This window comes from Piliocolobus tephrosceles, chromosome 2 (assembly GCF_002776525.5).
Source record: "Piliocolobus tephrosceles isolate RC106 chromosome 2, ASM277652v3, whole genome shotgun sequence".
Classification (NCBI taxonomy): Eukaryota; Metazoa; Chordata; class Mammalia; order Primates; family Cercopithecidae; genus Piliocolobus; species Piliocolobus tephrosceles.
Window position 1 is genome coordinate 139626143 of NC_045435.1, and position 18608 is coordinate 139644750.

At 35.6% G+C, this 18608-nt stretch overlaps 1 protein-coding gene across 1 annotated transcript in view; it reads right to left on the reverse strand.

The window, feature by feature from the left end:
* The window catches only part of CMC1 (C-X9-C motif containing 1), a 78642-nt gene that overhangs the window by 53852 nt on the left and 6182 nt on the right, over positions 1–18608 (reverse strand). The window contains exon 2 of the mRNA XM_023207261.2: positions 3722–3811. Coding sequence (XP_023063029.1) covers positions 3722–3811 — 90 coding nt within the window. The remainder of the gene's footprint in view (positions 1–3721; positions 3812–18608) is intronic.

Sequence of the window (18608 nt, forward strand, 5' to 3'; positions counted from 1 at the left end):
GAAAAAGACACAAAGTTGAAATCCAGAGTTTGTCAAACCATCTCCCTAAGACACAAGGTGCTAACTCCTAGATCCAAGAAAAAGTAATTATTTCATAATTACAGTTGGTGAGATATTACTGTTTTGGCTTTTGGAAGGTGAGGAAAGCGGGAGGAAGTAAGAAAGTGATTTGGCCATTCTAGAGTTTTCCTTCATTTCTATTCCCAATGTACTCAGTGTTCACTGTGTTACTGTCTACCAGTACACTGTGTTACTGTCTACCAGTACAATGACACTTCAGTCATTTATTTTAGTGGCTTTATTCACTGCCAATAATATCACTAGCAAGGAAAGAATACTATAAAATTAAATTTTATATTTAAGTCAATAACTTTTCTTTTGATACCAACAGAGTTTATAATCTTATCAAAGTTTCCCCAATAGCAAGATCAGGATTCTCCTTTCTAATCTCTAAGTCAAGCCACCTTTTCAAATCAAATCAAAGTTCAAAAAGGAAAGGTGCTCAGCACTATTCTTCTCTTCAAAAAGAAACACAGGCCAGGCACAGTAGTCCATGCCTGCAATTCCAGCACTTTGGGAGGCAAAGGCAGAAGACTTGTTTGAGGCCAGGAGTTGGAGACCAGCCTGCACAACGTAGTGAGACTCCATTTCAAAGGAAAAGGGGGAAAAAAAGAAACCATATATTTTCGTGTTTCTTACTTCACATTATTAAAAATATATTTTATAAAGACCAAGATTCAAGAGTCGACACCATTTGAATAATATGAAAACTAATTGTCATCCAAAAGCTAATTTTTTTTTGTATTACGTTATAGTTTTCATTATATTGAAACGGCATATTACAAGTCATTGATTCATTGTAGAATCAGAATCATGTAATTCCAGATTAAAATTAAATTTTAGAATTACAAGGGTATATAATGATGAAACATTCTAAATGTTATCTACTGCTTAAGACAAATTTTAACTGTATTTAAACGTTAGGTGAAATATGCAACTCAGATGAATTCAGTGTACAGTAAGTAAAAACCAATGGTGTATAGATAAAGAGAGTATAATGTAAGCTGGTTAAAAAATTATAATGAAGAGACAACTAGTAAGAATATAGCAACCTGGCTGAAATTGATATTCATTAGGGTACTCCTCACATCAATAGGTAACATTTGGACTCTGTGGTCTTTATCAGTGTCCCAGCTGGTAATGGTTGAAAGTTAATGCCTTACCCAATTCTGTTCAATTTTCTATCCTAATTAGCCCTCCAGATCTATAGCTGTGAGCACCAAGTGTCTGTGCTCAAAAGAAACTAATTAATGCTAGCAAATTAGATCAAGTCCAAAGATCCAACAGCCAAACTCTTAGTTAAATGCTCCTTGTTAATAGGAAGTGTAGCTGTCAATAACTGCTGTTGGTGACTATAATGAGGCATCTTTCTTTCATTGAAAGTGATTTCATTTCTCTTTGTCCATGGAAAAGCTGTTCCATTCCCTTCACAAACCTAAGTTGCTGACAGTCTGACCCAATTCTTATGATCAGCTGGGTTGAAATGACGTTTAAAAAAAAAAATCTAACGGAAAAGCTTTCCTACATAATCATGTTTTAGGCATTTAGCAGAAAGTCAGATCACTTATTAAAATTCCTGTATCTTTTATCTAAGAACCATACAATTGGCATACATAATGCTTTTATATAAAAATCCTATAATTATTTAATAAAGCAAAAGCTATAAACAGTAAATAAACTACAATGGAAATGTCCCGATTCTAAATTATGTCTTACTGTTCAGTTTAAATGAAGTTTTCTTTTGCTGCTTGAATAATTCTAATGTATATCATTTCCTAATTTATATGGTTAGAAAATAGTCTTCTTATTCTCTCATCAATTTTAGATTCTAAAACATTGTTTTGAATCACATGGCCTAAAAAATCAATATATAATTATCTATAAGAAATTCAAATTATGTTATTACATTCTAATATAGATGAATACATTTAAATAATCCAAATGAATCACAGATTTTAAGATGCTTTCAGTTTCAGAAAACTTAACTATATTGAAAAAGCAAAAACTTAACTACATCAACATCCTAAACAACTTTTGATGAAGTGAAAATCAAACACTTATTTTCTGTACCATTATAAAACACTAGTTTTGTAACACAAATAAACATTTTAAAGTTATACTCTACTCTTTCATTTCAAAAACCAAAAACAAAGTTTCACTGTCTAAGAGACAATGAAAGACAGTTCTGAAACCCAAAGTCATACAATAATTCTGCATTTTCCTTGGAATTATGTCAGTAAAATTTAAACTGTAATTGAGTTAGCTAGCTTTCTTTCATTCCAGGTATAAAGATAATGTGCTACATGACAGCATAAATACAACTTATATGTATAACTTCAGACTGATATATCAGTAATAAGTAAATTTTCCTAGCAATAAAAAGCCCTACAACTTTATTATAGAGTTTTTGAGTTTTATCTCCCCTCACCTGAATCAGGATATACATTTTTTAAGTTCTATGAGGAATGTGCACATTGTACCTCTTGTGACCATAAACATGACACCTGCCAATGCCATACATGCACTACTTGCAGGTGTCAATAGGTTGACTTCTCAAGACACCTGGGGGTAGGTGTTAAAGAAAGGTACTCTGATTAAACTATTAAACTAATTCACAGGAAAGCAAGAGTAAAACCATAGGATGGTTATTTATATGAGTTTTAAAATGGATAGGTCATAATAAGTTGCTGAAGAAACAAAAATGACCATCACACATTGTTGAGTTCAAAGAACTACTCTTATTTTATTGCCTCCATTCATCAATTGCAAAGGTCCTCTCTAAGGGCAGAGGACAGGGAAGGGAACAAAAGCATTCCTAGTATCCAAATGTTATTGACCCAGTCCTGAAATTAGAGTTGACACAGGTCTGCTCCCCTGTAGAGAAGCTTGCAGTGGAAGTGCAGCCCATCACCCTCGCTAAAAATTATTGTGTTCCCTCAACAAAGATGACCACACAGAAACTGAAGAAGTAAATCCAGGAAAATAGCCTATGTCCATAAAATTTTGTTACTTCTTTTTGATGGCCCTTCCAAGAGGTAGAAATTTTTAAAGATATTTCTACAGTAATATTGCCATGTGCTTTTCTAATAACTCATCATTTACAAATGTATTATGGCCTCACTTTCACCTTTCACTGCTTTGTTTACATGTTTCACTAGAATATTGCACATTATTCACTGATGTCTCTAGATCTACAGGAGTATTTCATGTTAAAACATTTTCCAAAGAAAACATACATGTGTAGCTGTCTAGTTTATGTAGTTACATAAATATCTTCCACTTAGAAACGTAAAACAAAACAAAAACCCCAGACTCACAGGTATAAGCTAGATCTGATGTTTCTTCCTCCCCTATAAAAATCATCAGAATAACTTGTTTCTCCAAATTACTCATACCAAGTTTTTCTATGGATATAACTGTACCTCTGAGGGTAAAAATGAAAGATGTTTTTTACTAGTAATTTAGGGAAATATTTTTAAACTGTAAATGAATTGAACATCACTGGAAGTTCTGAAAGCTGAAATACTGGTATTTCAGCAAAAGGGTGAGAAGCAATTCATACATATTAATTCATTGACTACTTGATTCTGGGGCTAAGGATTAAATTCAGATCATATTATTAAAAATAAATTTGATCTTTACATGAATATTTGAATCTTACCTTGAACTTGTTCAGAACACCTCTCTTTGGCCTTTTCTCTCATTATTTTAGGGATCAAAATATCTTTTTCAACGTGTCTGAGATGCTGGTCTGAAAAAAAAAAAAGATCTTTCTTTAATAAAGTCTCAAGCAAATCACCAGATTAAAGGAAAAATAAGACTCTGGTTTACTTAAAAGCCTATGCAAATATACTCAAAACTTACAACCTTATGAAATCGTGATTATTTTAGTCATTGAAAATCATCATATTTGCAATTTTTTTATATACAACAACAAAAATGTGAGGAATACAAGCAACATGTTTCTTAAAATTTCTGCAAACTATACTACGACATTTTTACTTTATAACATATTCCATGCAGTCTTGTCAAAGTTGGCATCTAAATCATCATTCCCTTATTAATATAATCCACAAAAGAGGATTTTCACTGATACTGAGATCCAAGAATAGATGAAGAGATACAAGATTAAGAGACACACAAGTAGTTTTTCTACCTAGCAGTAAGAGTAGCCTAAAAAAGAACTAGCAAAAGAAAAGGTGGAACTGCAAGTCCATATGAAAACAAAGCGTATGTGATTTCTGTGCATTTTAAACACAACTTCTACAACTGAACTAAAATGGCAAATTGAACACCTGCTCTAGAGTCCCACCTGCTCCTTAAATGCTAAGAGAGTCCTGAAAAATAAACAAGGGATAAGTGTCTTCAGTGAACCAAAATGATGAGGAATCTCTGAAAGATAAAAAGGCAGATTAGATCAGATTAAATGAGGTAATCATATTGCTATAGAGTGTCCAGGAAAAAAACACATGCCAAAAGTGGGCGCTGCTCCGTGCTCTGAAGCAGCAAATATGGAAAGCAAGAAAACCCCTGGCAGAAACTAAACAGTTATTAATTAAAGTGACTCAATAGGAGCCAAATGGTCACCTCCTCGCTGCCTTCAGGTCATGGGTGAAAAAGGTATATATAGCTATTTATCCCCAAAAGACCAGACAGTTTCCCATTGAAAGAATACAGGAAAGAAGATTTTAGATTATTGTGAAGTATAATAAATATACTGAGGCAAATACAAAGACTTGAGTCCTCAGACAGCAATGGACCATGTCTGAAACCCCAGAATCCTAAAAGCTTCAAAAGTGAATAAACACTGCCTACATAAAAGAATGAGAATGAGATTTACGTCATGGCTCACTAGCAAGACATGATGCAACAAGACAATGGAGAAATAACTTCCAAGTTCTGAGAGAGAATTACGAAGAATTCTAGAGTCTTTAAACTACCAATTATGAGTGAGGTTAAGAACATTCAGATATATAGGAACTAAAATGCTTACCACCTTCAAACCCTAGAGAAAAAGAAGTAATCTCCTTGTTACAGTTGATCCTTGAACAACATGGGTTTGAACTGTGGGGGTCCACTTAACACTCAGATACTGTCCAATCAAATGCAGACTGAAAATACGGTATTTTGGAGATGCAAACCTATATGGTATACCAACATTTCATACACATGGGTTCTGAGGGGCCCGTGGTGGGACTTGAGAACGCACAGGTTTTGGTAAATATGGGGCTCCTGAAACCAATCCCCTGCGTATACTGGGGAATGACTACTATGTGCAACAACAACCACTAATCGAATTTGGTGATATGGAACAATAAACAATAAACTATTGGTAAGAGGGGTCTGATCTGGGAAGACTCAAAGTTCTGGTGGTTCTGGTGTTGGTCTCAACAGCTACAAAAGCTGGGGCTAGAGGACTTACTTCCAAAATTACTTCTTTTTTCATATATGTATCTGACACCTGGCCTGGAATGGCCAAAAGAAGTGCTCAGTTAGGACTGTAAACCAGAACATCTACCAATGGCCTCTCTACCTGGAGCCATGCAACAGCATTCGTTCATGCTGCACTATACTGATTCCGAGTCATTAAGGATAGCCCACATTCAAGTGGAAGGAAATCAGATTCCATTCTTGGTAACAAAACCACATTACAGAAAAGCATGAACGATGGAAGATATTTTGTAACCTTCTTTGTAAAATAAAATATCTCACAAAATGTAACAGAGAATATGCTCTGACAGAAAAAAAACTGAACACATGATATACAAATGTAAAATATATAAATCATATTGCAAAAACATATATTTAAATGTGTTAAAACTGTGAAGTACTTGAACAACATTATCAACTAACTTGATCTAACTAACATTTATAGAATACCTAATAACAGAAGAACATCTACTAAAATAAACCATACTGTGGCTATAAAACAAACCTCAATAAATCTGAAAGAATTCAAGCCCTACAAACTATGTTCCCTGACACCAATGTAATTAAATTAGCAACCAATAACAGATCTCTGGATAATCTCCAAATATTTGTAAGCTAAATAACACACTTTTAAATAACCCATGGAGCTAAGAAAATGTCAAAAAGGAAATAAGACAGTATTTTGGTAAGAATGAAAATAAAACCAATATATCAAAATTTACGTAATCCAGCTAAAACTGTACTTGGCAGGAAATTTGTATCACTAAAAACCTAGCTAGTAAATGAAAAAAGGTCTTATATCAACTTAAGTTTCTACCTTGAGAAACCAGAAAAAGGGTAAAATGAATACAAAGCAAGCAAAACAGGAAATAATATCAAAATATAAATCAATGAAATAAAGAATACCACACAAATAAAATTAAAAAAAAAACAATGAAATTAAAGCTGGTTCTTTGAGAGGATCAGATTCATAAAATGTATAAACCACTAGCCAGAGTAAGGTTACAAATTTCAAACATCAGAAATGATAAATATTTTTAAATAATAAGGGAATATTATGAACAAATTTAGGCCAATGAACCTGACAACTAGAATGAAATGAACACATTCCTTTAAAAAAACACAAAACAACCAAAACTAACCCAAGAAGGCACAGATACCTTGATACCAAAAGCAAGAACGGTATTTACAAAACACATACACATACCCACAAAATCCACAGACCACTATGCCTCATGAACACAGATGCAAAAATCCTCAACAAAATATTAACAAATCAAACCCAGCAATACATAAAAAGAAAGATACATAACAACAAAGTTGGATTTATTCCAGGGAGACAAGGGTGGCTCACCATTAGAAATTCAACCCATGTAATCCATCAGATATATTAACAGACTAAAAAAGGAAAACCATATAATCATATCGATTGATGCCAAAAAATTGGACAAAATTCTACAAGCATTCATAAAAAACAAAATCAGTATACTTGGAACAGAAGGGAACTTCTTTAATGAAGGGCATCTACAAAAAATCCTCTAGCTTACATCATACTTAATAGTAAAACTCTGAACGCTTTCCCTATAAAAAAAGAAACATGGTATAAAATTACACAGAATTATATACACACACATATGAGTACATGTAAAAACTGGTGAAAACTGAAAAGGTCTATAATCTAGTTAACAGTACTGTATCAACTTCAGTTTCCTGGTTTTGATATTATACTACAGATATATAAGATGTCACCACTGGGGAACGCTATGAGATGGACACTCAGTCTATATAGTATTTTTCACAATTTTATGTGAGTCTATAATTATTTCAAAATAAAAAGTTAAAGAAAAAAAGTCTACAAACAATCACAGGAGAAAATCCTCATAATCCAGATGTCATATAACTATAGAACAACAACAAAAAGTGCATGTAAAAACTGGTGAAATTCGACTAAGATTAGTACCTGAATCAACGATATTACACCATTGCCAATTCCCGGTTTCCTTGTTCACATTTCATTACAGGAGCCTGTCCCAACCTTTTTTCATTTTTGCCCTAAAAGGAGCCTTTTTTGACATTTTTTTCCCAATGTACCCCTATGAAATGTTAATATCGCAGATAAAGCATATATGTTTACGTACTGCAGGTGTAACAGTGCTTTATATGTTGAGAGTATTTTTGTCTCCACCAGTGTCAACTGTTATCCTTTGAAGGCAGTATCACACCCACTGAGAATATATATACCATGGTTATGTAAGATAGCATCATTAGGGAAAGGGAAGAAGGTAGATACATGGAAACTGCATGATTTTGCAGTTTCCTATTATTATTATATTATTACAAAATAAAGTTATAATAAAAAAGTGAAAAAATGTATATGGAAGCACAAAGGACACAGAATAGCCAAAACAACACTAAAACAGAAGAACAAATTTAGATGCTATTCAGCAACTACCTGTTTACAAGTCATACTACCCAGCCACAGAAATCAAGACAATGTAGTATTGGCATAATTCGGGTAACCAAAAAGAGTAATGTAATAAAAGAGAACAAAAGAATCCAGAAATACTTCCATGTATATACAACAAATTTATTGACAAATGCACCAAGGCTAGTTTATGAAGAAATAAAAGTATTTTTGACAAATGGTGGCAGAACCATATTAACATGAAAAAAAAAAAGTTAAACCCTTTGACCACCTACTTCACTGTAACCACAAAAATTAATTGGCCATGGATCATAAGCCTAATGTAAAAACTAAAACTATTAAACAAAAAAAGACCCTTTAATTCCTTGGAGTGGACAGTTTCTTAAAGAGGGCATAAGGCAGTAAAGTATACAAATTATCAATTTGACTTCACTAATATGAAATCATTTGTTTATCAAAAGACACAATTAAGAAAATTTTAAAAAGGCATGCTACAGACCAGAAGGAAAAACTTACTTCATATATATATATATATATATATGTGTGTGTGTGTGTGTGTGTGTGTATATAAAATATAAAAATAAATAGAACAAAGGACTTGAGTCCAGAATATATCAAGAACCCCTACCTATCAATAATAAAAAGTCAATAAAAGATGGGCAAAAGGCTTGAACTGACACATCACAAAAGATGATATGCAAATTGTAAATATATATATAAAAAGGTGCTCAAAATCATTAATCATTAAGAGACTGCAAATGAAACCCCTTGTATCATTTTGAATGCAAGAGAATGATTAAAACTAAAAACAATGACAACACCAACATTGGAGAGAATGTGGAGCATCTGTAACTTTCATATCTTGCTGGTGGGACTGTGCAATGATACATTTCTCTGGAAAACTGCTGAGTTATAAAGTTAAATACGTTCCACTCTTAGGTATTCACTTATGCAAGATAAATTAAAATATATGTCCTGGCTCACACCTGTAATCCCAACACTTTGGGAGGCCAAGGCGGGCGGATCGCAAGTCAAGAGATAGAGACCATCCTGGCCAACAAGGTGAAACCCCGTCCCTACTAAAAATACAAAAATTAGCTGGGTGTGGTGGCGTGTGCCTGAAGTCCCAGCCACTTGGGAGGCTGAGGCAGGAAAATCACTTGAACCCAGGAGGCAGAGGTTGCAGCGAGCCAAGGTCGCATCACTGCACTCCAGCCTGGCAACAGAGTGAGACTCAGTCTCAAAAAAAAAAAAGAAAATATAAGTCTGGAAAACAATTTGTACAAGTCTATTTACGGAGGCATTATTCAGAATAGCCAAAAATTACTTAGCAATAAAAAACAATGATACTATTGGTATACCATTACTATCAGTAGGGTAGGTGATCTGTCCTAGGTGAATCTCAAAAACATCTGAGCAAAAGAAAGCAGACACAGGAGTACATACTGCCATGATTCAAGAACATGTAAAGTTAATCTATGGTGATAAAAATTACAACAGTGCTTATTTATGGGAGCTGAAAAGGTACTCTCTGAAAAATGTCTTCATTAGGGTATATACATTTCTGAAAACTCATTTAAGATCTGTAAATTTCACTGTATATTTTACCTCAATTTACAATAGATTAGCTTAAAAAATTACAGAAATCTGCACTCACAGTGGAAGATTTCAACACATAACTATTAGAAATTAGGTTACTAAGTAGACAAAAAGATTCATAATTTTCTCTTTAAAGTTACTGTTCATCTTTCATTAGATTTCTATTGGTAAATGTATCTTTCCATAAATAACCTGTTGTAATTATTTACTGCTAGTGTTTAGGTTCAACTGATTTTTTATGTTGTCCTTATAATCAATACAATCTCTCTCAATTTTAATAATTTGACAACAGATTCTTTTCCAATTTCTATGTAGACAATCACAGAAACAGTTTTGCATCCTCTTTCTTAATTCTTGCTGGCTACATCCTTTAGAAAAGTGGTTAAGTAGTAACTAGCAAGACCTCTGTCTTGGATGCTCAAATTGTGTTTAAAATCTTTTCAGTTGTCACCATGTCGGTGTTTGCTTATGACTTGCCTCCCTTATGTTTGCATTGTTTTGGTGTTAAAGTTGCATTATTTAAACAATAAATTAGGGACCTTCCTCTCCCTTTATATTATCTAGAACATTGTGTATAAAACAAAGATTTTTCTTAGTTCCTTGAAAGTTTGTTAAAAACCACCTGTGATGGTCAGTTTTATGGGTCAGTTTGGCTGGGTTAGAGTCCCCAGTTATTCACGTAAACATTAATTCAGGTGATGCTGGGAAGGTATTTTGCACATATATGCATATATATATGTGTGTGTGTGTATATATATATACACACATGTTAAGATATATATGTTTTTTCCTCCTACTGATTATTTCCATGGTGGAATCCCAACCAATACACAACCTATCAGGGCCTGCGTTTTGGGGTATGTATGTGTGTATGTGTAAGACCCACAGGCACAAAGATAATTTTAACTTTTGTTTCAATTTTGTAAGGGCTTTTTACTTCCTCTAGAGTCGGCTGAAGTTTTAGCAAGATTACATTTCTCAATGACACTATTTCACTTAAATTTTCAAACAAAAAATTGATATGAAGGGGTTCACATGATTTTTTTTCTCTTTATGACACCTGTGGTTGTATTCTAATTTTCATTGCCTATGTAAAGGTAGACAAACTATTTCTGTTAAGAACCAGAGTATAAGTATTTTAAGCTTTTTCAGAGGGAGTTCCTACAAGCCTGATGGTGCCTAAAGGGGCTAAAGGAACGGGATGATTCAAGGAGGACTCCTAGTTTTTTTAAACAACCCTTCAAAAATGTTACTAACCGTTCCTAGCTTATAAGCCTTTCCAGATTTGGCCCATAGGCCTGAACTCTTCGTTATATCATTTATTTACACATTCTTTTTTTCCTTGGCTTTGCCAGATGCCACTGGAAACAGGCCGGGCACAGTGGCTCACACCTGTAATCCCAGCACTTTGGGAGGTTGAGGAGGGCGGATCACTTGAGGCCAGGAGTTCCAGACCAGCCTGGCCAATATGATGAAACCCTGTCTCTAGTGAAAAAAAACTACAAAAATCACCCAGGCGTGGTGGCACGCGTCTGCAGTCCCAGCTTCTCAGGAGGCTGAGGCAGGAGAATTGCTTGAACCCAGGAGGCGGAGGTTGCAGTGAGCCGAGATCATGCCACTGCGCTCCAGCCTAGGAGACAGAGTGAGACTCTGTCTCAAAAAAAAGAGGAAACAATACAAAGCACTGAGAAGGAACTGGAAGCACGGATGGAGAGAAAAGGACAAATTCAGAGGGAGTTCCTACAAGCCTGATGGTGCCTAAAGGGGCTAAAGGAACGGGATGATTCAAGGAGGACTCCTAGTTTTCTGGCTTCAAGTAAAAGGATATGCCCATTTATTGAGCTAGGGAATACAAAAGAAGGATCAGGTAAGACAGATATTCAGTTGTGTACATGCTGAATTTGAAGGGACTGTGACACATCTTATAGAGTGGAAAGCTGATGCTTACTTACAGAGAAAAGAATAAAACTGAGACTATCCCTACAAATTCCTTTTTGCCTTGCCTACAGAATAAATCATAACTAGGCATCAATAACTATTCAGTGTAATTACTGAACAGATTAGAAGATATTGGATTATACCGATCTATTTATAAAATCAATTTCAAACTGTTACTTTTTTTCACATATATAATTTTCATCTACACAACTTAGTCACAATGCATCCTCATGAATCTTCTCTTTGCTCTATAAATCTTCCAACTAGGTCTTAAATGACTAAGGAAATATTAGTTTAAATCAATTCCTCGAATACAGACATAGATTTGTAATATCAAACCATTTTTCCAAAAACAAATTAAAATAGAAATTTACCTACATTATGAATTCTAAGATATAATATTCCTATCAAACACATTTTTAAAACAGTTTGTCAAGACATCTGATCATTCTTCTAAAATTTCCTAGGGCAAATAAATAATTCCAGAATTACATTAATATTGATTTCAAATTTTCCAAATTCTTGGTATTAAATCAGAAATGACAGTATTAAAAATATGAAAATTCTACTAAAGATTTTCCTACTTGATAGCATACCAGTCACTAAATATCAATGATTTATTAATTATAATTTTTGAAAAAGCTATCTTCAACATTACAAATAGTATAGATATGGCAATTTTTATTCACAATATTACAAAGTTATTCTCTTAATCTCAATCTGGTGTATATATGTTATACATTTGTACAGAGGTTGAAAAACTAAAAATTAAATTTTGAAAGTTTGCTACTGTATAGTCACATAAATTTATACTGAATTAAAGAATCAGGATAACACCACCAGGGAAAATTTCCAAAGCTCTAACTTCTCAACATTCTATCATCACCTGGAAGTCAATTTTCACCTTTTTCATTGGCTGAATTTGTTAGCTCATATTTTGCTTTGGTGCTCATGTGTTCTTGCAATATGGCAGTACTAGATTATAAGGCTACTGACAGCAGCACTTGCTATGAATCCACAAAGACAACAGTGAAGCAAATCAGAATATTACAGAGTCTTTAATAGGAAAGAATGTGATATATGAAGGGCAAGCTATGCCCTTTCAATAATGAAAACATTCTAATTTAACTAATTTGATACTTACTTAGGTAATGCCACTTTTTAAAAAATTTACTAGTTACACTTACTCGTTCCTGAAGACAGTTTGGTGCTACTGTTTACTCTGTAGGAAAAACATGAAAAATGCTTGTAATAAACTTGCAATAATGTTCTCATTAGCAGTAGTTTCTATATTTGGGTCCCTCTTGTTTGTTTAGCTTTTTGGGGGGAGTATTTTTGGGGTTTTTTTGGGTTTTGTTTTTGTTTTTTGAGACACAGTACTACTCTGTCACCCAAGACAGGGCGCAATGGCGTAATCACAGCTCACTGCAGCTTCTGCCTCCCAGGTTTAAGTGATCCTTCTATCTCAGCCTCCCAAGTAGTTGGAAACACAGGCACACACCAACACATCAAGCTAACTTTTTTATGTGTATTTTACAGAGATGGGATCTCACTATGTTTCCCAGGCTGGTCTCAAACTCCTGGACTCAAGTGATCCACCCATTTCAGCCTCCCAAATGCTGGGATTACAGGAGTGAGCTACCACGTCCTACTGGCCCCTCTTCTTTACTACCTATGAAGAGCTTCAAAGGGCAGAGCCCCAGGAAGAAGGCATGATGTACAATACAATGAGACCAGAGTTCTCAATTGTTAGTTCTCACTAAGTGCTTCACACCAGGTATCTAGGCAGACTCCAGTTTGCCTCAACAGCACAAAGATATGTATGCTTATGACCAGATATTCCTCTTGCCAGTTTGTTCATACCTTCTTGCTATGACAGAGTAAAATGAGGAAGGGTAAAGGAGTGACATCTTAGAAAAGGAAAATTCACCTTCTTCCCTTCAAGCCATACTAGAACTGACAAAACAAAAACAAAAAGGGAAATCAAGAGTAGGAGAGATGTTTTTTCCCCCACAATGCTCCAGCCTGTCTACGTCTGTGAAACCTGGAGATGAGAGCAATGAATATATATAGTCTTCATAACAGTTCTCGCAGGTATTTTGATTTCATTTTGCAGATAAAGAAGTAGAGGCTCACAGAGGTGAAATGAACCAAGCCTCTAGTAAAGTGCCAATGCCAAGATCATGTAACCTAGGTTCTAAACCTTCAATGACACCACCATGCACATCGAGTGGTGGCCTTAGGGGACTTAAGTAAACAAGGCTAAGTGAGCTTCCACAGTTATGCTGAAGCAGGGAAACAACCCTTAGACAGTAAGTTTGTGATTCAGAAGCACCATTTGAACAAGCAATATTCAAAAATTCATAGTCCTCAATTTTTTATCAGAAAGTAAAATCAAAGGGAATTCTGATTCTGCTTCCTACCATGGAAAAAAAATTTTTTTAAAGCAAGAGGAGCAATTTGTCAGTTGGTTGAAAAACACATTTAAAGGGAATAAACATCAAATATTAGGTCAGCCACTAACAATCTAATTTTGTATAAGCTCAAACGCTTACAAAATACGGAAAGTACATCAGTGAGGTAGATGTGCCTATTTCTGCTTAGCTTCTGGGTCAAGTACCACCCATAACCCACAATAGTATGCTTCATCTGAGTTTCTCTGTCCTATCAGCTTTCACTGTTAATTAACCACCTTGTTCACACTAGATGTGCCCATTTCCCAATAGCACCTATTTCTTGGACCTCAGATTCTGCAGATTGCTAGGTGTGAAAACTTCCTCTTCCACCCACACTGCTTTAACCAAGAAGAGGCCAGAAAGGGACAACATATTTAAAAGTATACCAAAGCAGGAAATTAACTTATGCAATAAGATATGCCAATTTTAGAACTGTGTTACAACTGCCATTGTGGCCATAATTTCTTAAATGAACAAGTTTCACATTTACTTTATTTGGTAAAACGTCAAGACTGTCTTTGCCCCTACAAGCACAATTTCCCACTGATATCCGGTAGAAAATCAGCAGTGTTATGGGACAAGAGCAGACATTTGACAAAGTAATAAATGACAGCATACCTGTGGCCTTCTTAGCAATACATTGCCTGATTTACTTTTTTTTCTCATACGAATCTAGAAGACTGTGTAATATTCTCAACCCTATGAATGTTCCTCAAGCCTCTGTCCACCCTGTTACTACTGGTTCTTCTTTTATCTTACAATATTTCATAGAATTCCTATAAAGAAAATATAATACTTTGATAATGGGATAGGAGAATTATTTTTATATTGAAGGGTTTTTCACTTATTTCAAAGACTCAGCCTTTGCTCAAATCACATCATCTTTCTTGGTATGGCTTCAGAGCTAATCTGAAGTAAACATGAACACCAGTTCCATAATATAACTGTTTTGGGGTGGGAGCAATATGGTTTGCCCCCACCAAATCTCATGCTGAAATTTGATCTCCAGTGTGGCAGTGTAAGGAGGTGGCGCCCAGTGGGATGTGTTTGGGTCATGAGGGCAGACATCTCATGAATGACTTTGTGCCCTTCTAGCAGTAATGAATTCCTGCTCTTGCTAGAGGGGATTAGTTCTTCAGAGTGGGCTGGTTCTCAGAGAAACTGACTAGTTCCCAAGAGACTGGGTTGCTGTAAAAGTCAGGATGCCTCTCACGTTTGGTCCCTCTTCACACATGCTCGCTTCCTCTTTGATCATCTCTGCCATGTTCTGACACAGCATAAATGCTCTCATCAGAAGCCACGCAGATGCCAGGCTTCCTGTACAGCTTGCAGAACTGTGAGCTAAATACACCCCTTTCTTTACAAATTACTCATCGTAAGGTATTCCTTTATAGCAACACAAAACAAACCGAGACAAGGGAAGAGGCAGCATTTCCCAGGATGATCATCTATCACCTTCACCACACTGTCTCTGGTTAAACTTTGGCTGAAATTCAAATTAACTTTCAGAACAAAGATTTGCCAAAATGAGGATATTAAGATGAGTGTACTGAAGAATCTGGAAGGAAATCTTAAAGGGGTTTCAAAAATATCCTGAACAACGGTAACAATACTAGAAGTATACACACTTTCAAGGTAATATCTGCACTTAATCCTCCTGGGCCAATCCCACAAGGTTCCACCTTTAAAGATGGTGTTTATGACACTGAGTTCTCAGTGCTCCTCTCCATCTCCAACTCTCCACATTTTCAACTATCTACTGGTGGTTTCTAAGTCCCACCAGCATCTCAATTCCAACTTCAATTTTCTACAATGTAAACCCTCATTTTGCCAACCTAGTGGTTATTTTACCCTTCTTACCTGAAAAATCAGCTTACAGCTATATAGTACACAGAAGCAACACGATAAGTATTTACAGAAAGAAGAAAAGGGTGGTGGATGGAACTGGTTTACAAACATCATCTCATTTAGAAGCAGGTATAAAGAAACTAAGACTCAGAAAGCTCAAAGCAATCATGCATTACCCAGCAACAGGTAAAGCCAAACTCTAGTTCCATCTCGGTCTTTATTTTCCAACTTCTACCTCTTATTTTTTGTTATCAAAGTTTACTTATTTAAAACTCAATTCAACATTTCTCCATCCCAAAGTTCTTCCTGACCTCAGCACTAAAATGTGATTTCTCCTTTCTCTAACCCCAAGATATTGCCTGCACTCGTTCTGTTGCTATAACCACACCTGGACTTAAACACATCATATCACACTATATATGCAATCTTCTCCCGCTAGATCACTGGTTGGCATGAATTGAATTGTGTTTACCATTCCCCAAATTATATGTTGAATCCCTAACCCCAATGTGACTGTATCTGGAGACAGTGCTTTTGAGAGGTAATTAAGGTCAAATGAGGTCATAAAGGTGAGGCCTTAATTCGATAGGATTAGTGGCCTCTTAAGAGGCAGAGGGCTCTCTCTTCTTCTCCCTGTCTCCTCCTCCTCCTCCTCCAACCTCCTCTTCCCCCATCCCTCCTCGCTCACCACCTGTAAACACACAGGGAGAAGGCAGCCATCTGCAAGTCAGGTGGAGTCCTTGCCAGCAACCAAATCTGCCTGCACCTTGGTCTTGAATTTTCTAGACTCTAGAATAGTAAAAAAATTAATGTACATTTTTTAAGCCACCCAGTCTATGTTGTGTGGGTCATTCAGTCAGTCTACGAGATTTTATTATGTCAGCCTGAGTAGACTAAGAAAGATTTCGGTACAAGAAGCTCTCAACCTTGGCTGTACCGAAGAACCACCTGAGAGGACTGTACAAAATTCTTAATGCTTGGGCCCCACCCCAGACCAGTTAAATCAGAAATGCTGGGGTAAAAGCCAGGCATTGATATTTTTTAAGGCTCCCCAAATAATTATAATATGCAGCTAGACTGAGAACTACTGCGAGTAACAGTTAAGTTTAATGAGGTCAGAGACCACGTCTAACTCAACTTTGTAATTCCCTCTAACTCCCAGCATACGGTAAATATGCAATAAAATTGTTTTAATGCTTAACAAATGACACATATATTTAAAAGAGTTTTAGTATTTGATAGTTACGGATATACTGTAAACAAATACATACGTTCCTATTATGTACCAATCACCACACCAGGAATTGTGTATACAATAATGAATCAGTCAAGCAAGGTTCCTTATTCTGCAGCATAAACATGTGACACTCTACATTCCAATTAGTCATGTTTAGGTAATTAACGTATCTTTTGATCTGTAAGAATCTCCCTGTAACAGTTCTTTAGCAGAACACAATGCAGGATGGTAAACACCACATTCTTAACAATTTTTTCCTTCAATCTTCTTACTTAAAAATGCAAAAATAGGCCGGGCGCAGTGGCTCATGCCTGTAATCCCAGCACTTTGGGAGGCCAAGGCGGGTGGATCATGAGAGGAGATCAAGACCATCCTGGCTAACACAGTGAAAGCCTGTCTCTACTAAAAACACAAAAAAAAATTAGCCAGGCATGGTGGCGGACACCTGTAGTCCCAGCTACTTGGGAGGCTGAGGCAGGAGAATGACGTGAACCCAAGAGGCGGAGCTTGCAGTGAGCCGAGACCTGGCCACAGCACTCCAGCCTGGGCAACAGAGTGAGACTCTGTCTCAAAAAAAAGAAAAAATGCAAAAAATAGAATAGGGGATTGTGGGGGAGAATGTTAATTTGGGTATCAATAGTTTTATTTGGGTACAATTTTGTTTGGTCTACTTATATCAAGTATAAGGTAATACTTCTCATCTACAGATGTCAAAAACACAGAATTTTACACATACGATTTTAACACCCCAAACAAAAAATTAAAAAAGATACTAATCCAGGCAACAAGACATAAACTTGAATTTATTTCTGTGTGGAGTCAAGAACCCCTTGAGACCTAGGACAAGTATTAATATTTAGAATCATAGAAGTGTAAGGTTTAAAGCAACCTTAGCGATTATCTGATATCTCTTTCCCTACTTCTCATCCTCAAATCTCATATTATGTCATTAAGGACAGGTTAATGACAAAGTCTGAAACAATAAGTCAGTCTTACTAACTCCCAAATTTCGGCGTTGATTCCACAACAGTACACTGCCACCCTGGGAGTAGGTGGTGAATCCTCTATAATCTAGGTGAAATTAACTGACCTATCCTTTTATCTAATCTCAAATGAATTTAAAGAGGTGGATTCGTATGAAAAATATTACACAGGTATAATATTCCTATTCTTCAAATCATGTTTTTATTTCTCCAATTATTTGTTACATATAGGCACATCATATCTGTAGGTTTCCTTTTATTCATCAAAGAAAAGGACTTTATATCTAAAATATGATGTTTTAGTGGAGTTTTTAATCCTAAACCTTAACAAAAAATTTTTAACCGGAGGTAGTAGCAATCAGGAAAAGCCTCCTAAGAAACTGATTTTTAAATTGAGTTGTGGAAATGAACAAGAATTCAGTAGACTTGGGGGTACGGAAGACGGGGGAAATTCTAGAGAGAACAGTATATACGACGGCCTAGAAAACAACAAAAAAAGTACAGCTTAGCCTACCTTAGGTATATCTTAAGCCAGTGTTATTCAAACTTGTTAACCACAACCTTTGACACTTTACTGGATGCAGTACACACACCTGTGTGTATGTACACATGTGTGCAAATACCCATTCCTC